This window comes from Argentina silus, assembly GCF_951799395.1.
Source record: "Argentina silus genome assembly, chromosome: 15".
Taxonomy (NCBI): Eukaryota; Metazoa; Chordata; class Actinopteri; order Argentiniformes; family Argentinidae; genus Argentina; species Argentina silus.
Window position 1 is genome coordinate 12,665,672 of NC_139669.1, and position 8,009 is coordinate 12,673,680.

Sequence of the window (8,009 nt, forward strand, 5' to 3'; positions counted from 1 at the left end):
GATAATGCAGTGTTTGTATTTGATTCAGGAATAGAAATATATGATAGAATGACTGTGCGCAATAAAACTATTAGATTCATTCTATGTACACTATTGGACATTGTTTACCAAAGGTGGGTCAAGACTGTCTCTCAGCTAACTCTTTTTAGTTTCTGCTCTGCAGTGTGCTCTTTCAAAGGCAGAAATCAGAAGTAAATGATTTTACGTCACTTCCCTGTGTCCTGAAACCATGAATATAAGTCAGTGGCAGTACATGGCTGGCTATGGTGGAGATGGGGCTAAAGAGTTGGGGGAGGAGCTGGGAGATGGGGGTAAAAGAGAAGATGCAGGACTGATGTTAACACCTCCACAAACCTTTGTCACTCGGTTGGCCGCCAGATAAAGAGCTTGTAAAATGTTAATTCTCATAATGTTTTTCAAAATATTACAGAGACTGGTTCAGCACACTAAACCATGCTCGATGCAAAACAGGCCTCTGCTACTTTGATATCAAAATAAAGAACAGATTTTAGCAATACACACAGTGCCCCTTGGCACAATAACTTGGCTCTACTCTGATTGGCATTACACATGAGAGTGACCATATTCCACTAAGTTGAGAAAAACGACCAATATAAAGAAAGTGTGTTAAGAAAAATGGGCAACATACCCTGCGCTTCAGATGGGAGCTGAATGAGTGAGAAGAAAGCTTTGGGATTAGTCTTTTGGAGAACACTACCATCTAGTGGACATTGTTAATAAAACCGTTTATTTCACTTTTTCCTCTGTCAAGAGTATAACATGTCCAACGCTGTATGTACATGACATATATACAGTACAAGAGCACTACTGCACATGAGTTTATCGGTTGTCCACAGATAGGATATCTCCATATCCCCTTAAAGGTAGCGCTAACAGAAGGCTTATTCTTCCCACCAGGACCAAAATTATGATGAAGTGTCCATGTGGCCTCAGCTATCCGAACAATATTTACCAACAGCAATTTTACACAATCACTACTAAGAATGACCTAGATGTTTCTGTAATACATATGAAAGGTCAACATGAGCCAAATGAATACCATTGTTTTTTTTAAAAGGTTTATTTTTTTTAAATATTGCCCTCTCATGGAAGGACATTTTTCTCACATTTATTGTATTTACAACAATTAAAAAATGTTTAAAAGCTTCCGAAACTGAACATGAAACATAATCATGTGTGTATTATTTGTAAGGACTGGTTAAATGTTTAGTTCTAATAACTATTTCATTTCTGCAGTGGAATTGGAGAAAATAATAATATGTATACTATAGCACAATGCAGTATATATAATGGACTCATGCATTTGTATCTGAATTGTAAAGTTGACAATATATTAACTTGTATTCCATCTCTTTTCTTAATATAAGAAATTAAAGTATATAAAACATTCTATCAATATTGCAATAACAACTAAGCCTTGACTCTAACACATCACGTAAAGCTCTTCCTGATTTTCATACTGCAATTAACCTCTTCCAGGAAAAGCCTTTGGGTATCCAAGGACAAGAGGGTAGTTGTCAAGATAATGTTCAGTTCATTGGACTGATCCTGTGCCCAGGAAATGACTAGAGACTCCTGAAGAACTTCAAGGACAGTTCATAGCCCAGAAACATGGTAGCACTCATGGGAAATCCTCGGATGGCATTCACCGAAGCACCACGGAAGAAGACCTAGACAAAGATTTAAATTATTTTTTTATTTAAGTTTCAAGCTCATAAAACATAACCAGACACATTTCTACCTCAAAACACTTTTGTTTAAGTATATTGCTAAGTTTACTATTGGTTGAAAGGTATTGATTGAATGTCCCCTGTCAGTGGTTATTTGTTTGCCAAAGTAAAATCTGACCAGTTGGGATTGTTGTTTGACTCGCTCTTGTTTGTTTTTACGACTTTTGTTACATCATCACAAACCTGAACCTATCTGAACTTCATCTGAACCTTGACGCTTGAGGTTTAGTTTGGAATGGACCTCTACTTGTCTTGTGACTATGCACTAGAACAGTCTCTCCTGAGTTGAACTCTCAAGCTAATAGGACAATGGAAATAAAGTATGCAAGTAACCTATCTTGCCAGAAACTCAACAAAGGTAATACCTAAATCAGTGACTTATTACTTGTGAAATGAATGTGCTAATGCATTAGGTGTTTCGGGAGGACTGTGCTAGCATTAAGACATTCACTTACATGTAAGCCCTCCGTCTTATAACTCTGCACAATGCAGTGTAGGATCCCTTTGTATTTTCTTTGGTGGAGGGCATCGGCCTGCAGTCGGCTCTTCACCACGTCGGCTGGGGTAGCCGTGACCCATGAGATGGAACCTGCGAAAAAAAGATCAGTTCAGTATATTAGAATATTTACAGTAAGGAGATGGCCAAAATGACAGAACCTCAAAACTTTTATGTTGGACTTGACACTGAAACTGTAAGGAGTGTCAATATCACCCTTCCAAAATCAGACCAAATCACCAAATAGTATACTGTTATTGCTACAGTGCTGCTTGAAAGTATGTGAACCCCTTGTGCAATTATAATTCTTTTTTTGTTTTTTAACATGAAATCTTTATTTAATCAAAACCAGTCTTTTTTATCTGACATAACATTTATATTTACCAATTCCATATGTTGGTTTAGAGGAAATCATGCATGTAGTCGAAAAACTAAATTATAAAGAAATTACTGCAGGTGCAAAAATAACCCCAAGTTGCATTGGTTAAACCAAGTAGGTAAGTAGAATCAGGTGGGTAAATAATTGGGTACCAAATGAACCAATCAAAGGAAAGATCCTTAGGAAAGAGTTTGGGCGGGACTATAAATAGAGATAAGAAACCTGGTCAGTTTTGTGTTACCCATACAGGTGAATGTAAAACACACCATGCCGAGAGGAAAGGAGATCTCAGAGGACATCAGGAAGAGGAGAGTGAGAGCACATCAGTCTGGGGAAGGCTATAAAATCATCTCAACAAGATTTGAGCTCCATCAGTCCACTTTGAGGCACATAATTTACAAATGGAGAGCCTTTAACATGACAGCAACTCGGCCTAGAAGTGGACACCCTTCCAAAATATCCCCAAGAGCCACAAGAAAAATAATAAATAAAAGCCAACCCAAACATAACATCTAGAGATTTGCAGACCTCCCTTGCTGCATCTCAGGCAACTGTGCATGCTTCAACAATAAGAAGAACACTGAATTGAAATGGCATTCATGGGAGGGTTGCTAGGAAGAAGCCTCTGCTGTCCAAAAAGAACTGCCCATCTTAACTTTGCCCGAGACCACCTGGACAAGCCTGAAGGTTTCTGCAAGTCTGTTCTCTGGACAGAAGAGTCCAAAATTGACCTTTTTGGTCACAATCAAAACCACTATGTTTGGTGAAAACCCAACACTGCCTACCAACAAAAGAACCTTATCCCAACAGTCAAGCATGGTGGTGGAAAATGTCAAGATCTGGGGCTGCTTTTCCTCCTCTGGACCTGGACGACTCCACATCATTAAGGGAACCATGTATTCTGAGGTATACCAGGAGATTCTTGAACAGAACGTCAAGCCATCAGTCAAGGAGCTAAAGCTGGACTGAAAATGGGTCTTCCAACAAGACAACGACCCAAAGCATTCAAGCAAATCTACCAAAGAATGGCTCAGGAGAAAGAAGATTTGTGTTTTGGATTGGCTAAGTCAAAGTTCTGACCTAAATCCAATCGAGATGCTGTGGCAGGACCTGAAGCGGGCAGTTCATGCCAGACACCCCTTTAAACCTCACTCAATTGGCTGAGTTCTGTAGGGAGGAGTGGGCAAAAATGCCTCAAAACAGATGTCAGAGACTAATTAGTGGCTATACAAGACGTTTACTCCAAGTTATCGCTGCAAATGGAGGTGCTACATGCTATTGACTGAAGAGGTTCACATATTTTTGCACACATGAAATCTTCATTGTTGAGTTTTTGTTTAATTAATTTTAATATTTTATACAAAATAATGACCATCCCTGTAGGGTTCACAAACTTTCAAGCAGCACTGTATATAGCCATGTGAAGGTAAAACCCCAAACATCATATCCTCATTATGCAGTAAAACCGTACTGGATAGATAGCCTTGGAAGTTAGGCAAGCACATTTATTCCTCAGCAGTGTAAGGAAACAATGACATTACTGAAATACAATATATGGGCAAAACATTAAGTAGTCTAACTAACTATCAGTAAAGGGAATGTAAGTTTGGAGGCGCCTCTGGACTGTTAAGACAGACAGGAGACACAGGGAAGTAATTTATTTTGTACAGTAACACTCTGCTCTGTGGCTTCAGTCACGTGAACTGTACATGCCTGACCAACATCTGGGAAAGCTTTTACTGTGCAGGGGAACTAACAAAGCCCAGAGTCGAAGCATTTCCCAGCCTAGTGCCAAAGCTAACTGAGCCAGTGGTTTCAGCTGACCAATCCTGCTGAGACGACTTGAACACATTTTTACTTTTCTTCCATCAAACCCTTACTGTGACGGTTTGTATGTACATCTCAACACCCATATAATAATTACCTGCCAGTCCGCCAGCCAGCCATATGGAGCAGGGGTGAGGAGAGGACTTGCCGTCAGGTTTTAGCATGTTACGGAATATATTGTAGGGGATAAAGTAGAGTATGTATCCGGGGACATCTCTCAGTATCATGGCTCCTGCCCCTCGGTAGAGTCCTTGGATGCCCTCAGTCTGCAGTATAGTGCTGATGCAGTGAATGGGCCCTCTGTAGACAGACTGCCCTTCGATCCCCATGGACCGCAAGGGGATGTTTCCATTCCCATTTCCAGCCAGGTTCAGGTTTTCTAAACATGAGGTTGAAAAGGTCAATAACATCATTAAAAATATTTAGAGTTAGGGTTTGAGTTTTCACCAATTAGCTAGCCCACCATTTTGGGTAGACAACGTGGAAAACGTGGCATTGCGCTAAGTAAAAGCAACTGCGACACAGCACTTTTCGTGTTGTAAACTGGTGGGCCAGCCAATTTGCAACTGTGGATGCCTTTAAGTTTAGTGCAAAAATCAATACCAGAGAAACCTGCCCTAAAAGTCCCATTGCTTAGAAATGATTAACACCTTTAACCTGTCCTGCCTCTCTTTATGAAGGTCTCTCTCTGTCTGATGGCCCAAATAGCCGACAACCCACAGAGGATTATGCTTAATTACCATCATAACAAAAGGTGCAATAAAGCATTTCCTGTCTGATACTGCTGATGGATGACATATTGTCTTCAGTTTATTGACCTCTTTATGAAGCTCCACCCAAAGATCTACTGGTTGAAAGGAACCCATAGGCACTCTACCTGCCAGAATAGGCTGAGTCTGCATTTGTAGTCTGATTTTAACCAGGTCCACCGGTGCACCAAGGCCCACTGACATCAGGCCAGTCAGCATGCTGGCCACAGTCAGATCCAGCATGCCACACGGGTGCCTCCCATCACCATAGCGAAACTTGCTTATAAGCCGTTGTGTGTTGCTGAAGAAGCCAAACACCATAGAGTTATAGACAGTGATGCTGGCCAAAGGGAAGGAGAGGCCCTTGAAGAAGCCAGCAACCTAAACAAAGAAAAAGTATTGCAAGAGGGTTATTGCAGTCCATGTGGAATTTAGCTGCTGGCAGAGATTTTTGCTTTTTTCCAGAGACAGAGCAAGACTACAGCACAGTGAAGAGAGAATTGTTTTTCTCTCTCAAGGATATTTGATGAAAAAAAACATCACGGCTGTTCAGAACCTTCAAAAGCTACATGCCACTGCAGTACATCAAACAATACTATAAGTATCATAAACAATAAGTATTGTACAACGATTGTATTGCCTTGCCACCCTAACTGAAAGTATTCCCATTTGTAGATACAGTTAGAGCTGAGGGAAAGTGAGATCACTTACAGTCTCCTTTCTGTAGATGGTGAGGACACAGTGGAGGGTATTCTTATATCCTTTCCCAGCTTGTAACCGAGTCTGTTAAGTAAAATGTATTCATCAAACAACTTCATCATTGGTAACCATGTGAACAAGGAAAGCGATTAATAATGAGGAGAAAACAAACTATAACATACCTTACACATACAAATCAGCAGTGTTAAACCAATCTACTACACAAGTGTATACGCATAATTCTGATTTAGAAATTGGTAATTATCATGAGAAAATATATTCTTATCCCTGATAGAAATGTAGTGATTGTTTACCTTAACTGTGTCCAATGGATGCCCCACAATGACACTCGATGCTCCTATTGCAAACAAGAAAAAAAGGGCATTTAACATATTTTGTTCAAGTTTGTACTTGTCCATAGACTCATTTCAGGGTAAGTAACCAAATATGACCTTTTTGGAATTTGGGTGAACTATTCCTTTAACCTGTGTTACTTTCTATGGGAACGCTTTCTGTCTTGGCAGGTGAGCAAACACTATGGAAAAAAGGACTATTAGCATGTAATAATGCAAACAATGTTACTAAATGATATACAAACATGTACAGACGCAGGAATAATGAATGACCAATTTAGGACACAGCTTAGTTCACAATGGAATGGTCTTGATACTGTACTGTATGTTCGATGTATTTACTTCGCAATCATCTATTATTTCCTGTCAAATCACATTAATAGACAAAAAGGTTTAACGTTGAGAAGATTATTCTAACATATGCAGCAGATGTTCTTTTTAATTATCTATGGATTATACATGTGTGGAGCTTTATGAGAAGTGTTCAGAGAGCATATATTACATTCATATGCAATGCAAGAAGAGATTTCGCTTTGGAGTAACAAACTCTTCGAGTGCATACAGAGTGGGAAAAAGAACAAATCAGAGCAGCATACAAAAAGGAAATTATCATTTTGGCTCTGCATCCTGCAGGACAACTAGTCCTGGTCAGTCAAAAGGGCTACGTGGACCAACACTGCAAAGATTATGCAAGGACAGTGCATAATGTCCTATCAGCATCCCCTGCACACAAATCATACTGAACATGCAAACAAAACCATTTAAGCGATTATGCTCATGGTCAACTAGGCCTGCAGGCGACTATATAGGCTGTGAAAACAGTTATAACTTTTTACAAACAAACTGCGCCTCTGCTGGACATTTTGGTCAGCGTACATTACTTTCAAATTACGTGGGTTCGTTGTGAATTAAAAAATATATATTAAAAACCCCTTATTTTCTAAAACTGTTCATCGAATAAAAATGTAATGAATAAACGATGAGCTATCTGATAATAACAAGCGCATAATCTAAATGATCCAATGAGCGCCTCGATCAGTAGTCAGTGACTAATTTGACCAGTGGCCAATTGTCTACATTGTTTAAATTTTTAAACAGTTGTTTGTTTGATTTACCGCTCATAATACATGTTATTATAGAGATAATTCACAGATGCACATTACAGAAAATATGTACATTACATATACATATCATACAATTGTATTCATTATTATTATTAGCCTAAAGCATATGGAAATCACTCACCGCCAATCCACCCTGCAATGAAGTCATCTAAATGAAAACAATTCATTTTTTTGATAAATGTTAATTCCGTATGTCGCCAATAAAAGTACTGGCGAGCCTGTCAAATGTTTGTCGAATTTTAAGTAGCTGCTTGCATACACTCTTCATCAACAGATGTAAGCTATTTAAACAATGTACCAATGCACCCAGTAAACTTACTTCTCACTAAATTTGTTGTGCTGTGGGCGTGTCTGTAAACAGAGTCGTGGCACGCCATAAAAAGTGGTTGGACGTCATTGACCAATCATAGTGTCGGAGTTTTGTGTGACATTTTCTTTATCAAAACAGTAACTTGTCTTCAGAATCATAACAATAATAACCACAATGTGACCATATATGTGATATAGGTTAACTGCTGTGCCGGTTAACCGTCGGAAGGGAGCCACGAGGTTCTGGAATGCAAAACTGTAGTTGATATGACCAATAGGTCTATGCTTAAGGCCCTTATGAATAAGGTAAAACGTGTGTATG

General features: G+C 39.3%; 1 protein-coding gene across 1 annotated transcript; it reads right to left on the minus strand.

Annotated features, from left to right (window-relative positions):
- Positions 1-1,535: 1,535 nt before the first annotated feature.
- Positions 1,536-7,666, minus strand: slc25a48 (solute carrier family 25 member 48). Its single transcript, XM_083686757.1, has 7 exons — positions 7,500-7,666; positions 6,216-6,259; positions 5,914-5,985; positions 5,331-5,583; positions 4,551-4,832; positions 2,207-2,340; positions 1,536-1,691 (listed from the first exon to the last, which is right to left on the minus strand). The coding sequence occupies exons 1-7, from the start codon at positions 7,543-7,545 to the stop codon at positions 1,587-1,589; spliced, it is 936 nt and encodes a 311-aa protein (XP_083542883.1). The 5' UTR covers positions 7,546-7,666; the 3' UTR covers positions 1,536-1,586.
- Between the last annotated feature and the right edge of the window lie 343 nt (positions 7,667-8,009).

Bases quoted from the DNA above. Each gene is read 5' to 3' on its own strand.
- slc25a48 (XM_083686757.1), bottom strand. From the start codon at position 7,545: ATGAATTGTTTTCATTTAGATGACTTCATTGCAGGGTGGATTGGCG. The intron at 6,260-7,499 runs GTGAGTGATTTC...TGTTTGCAATAG, and splicing joins CATTGCAGGGTGGATTGGCG to GAGCATCGAGTGTCATTGTG. The intron at 5,986-6,215 runs GTAAACAATCAC...TTTACTTAACAG, and splicing joins ATCCATTGGACACAGTTAAG to ACTCGGTTACAAGCTGGGAA.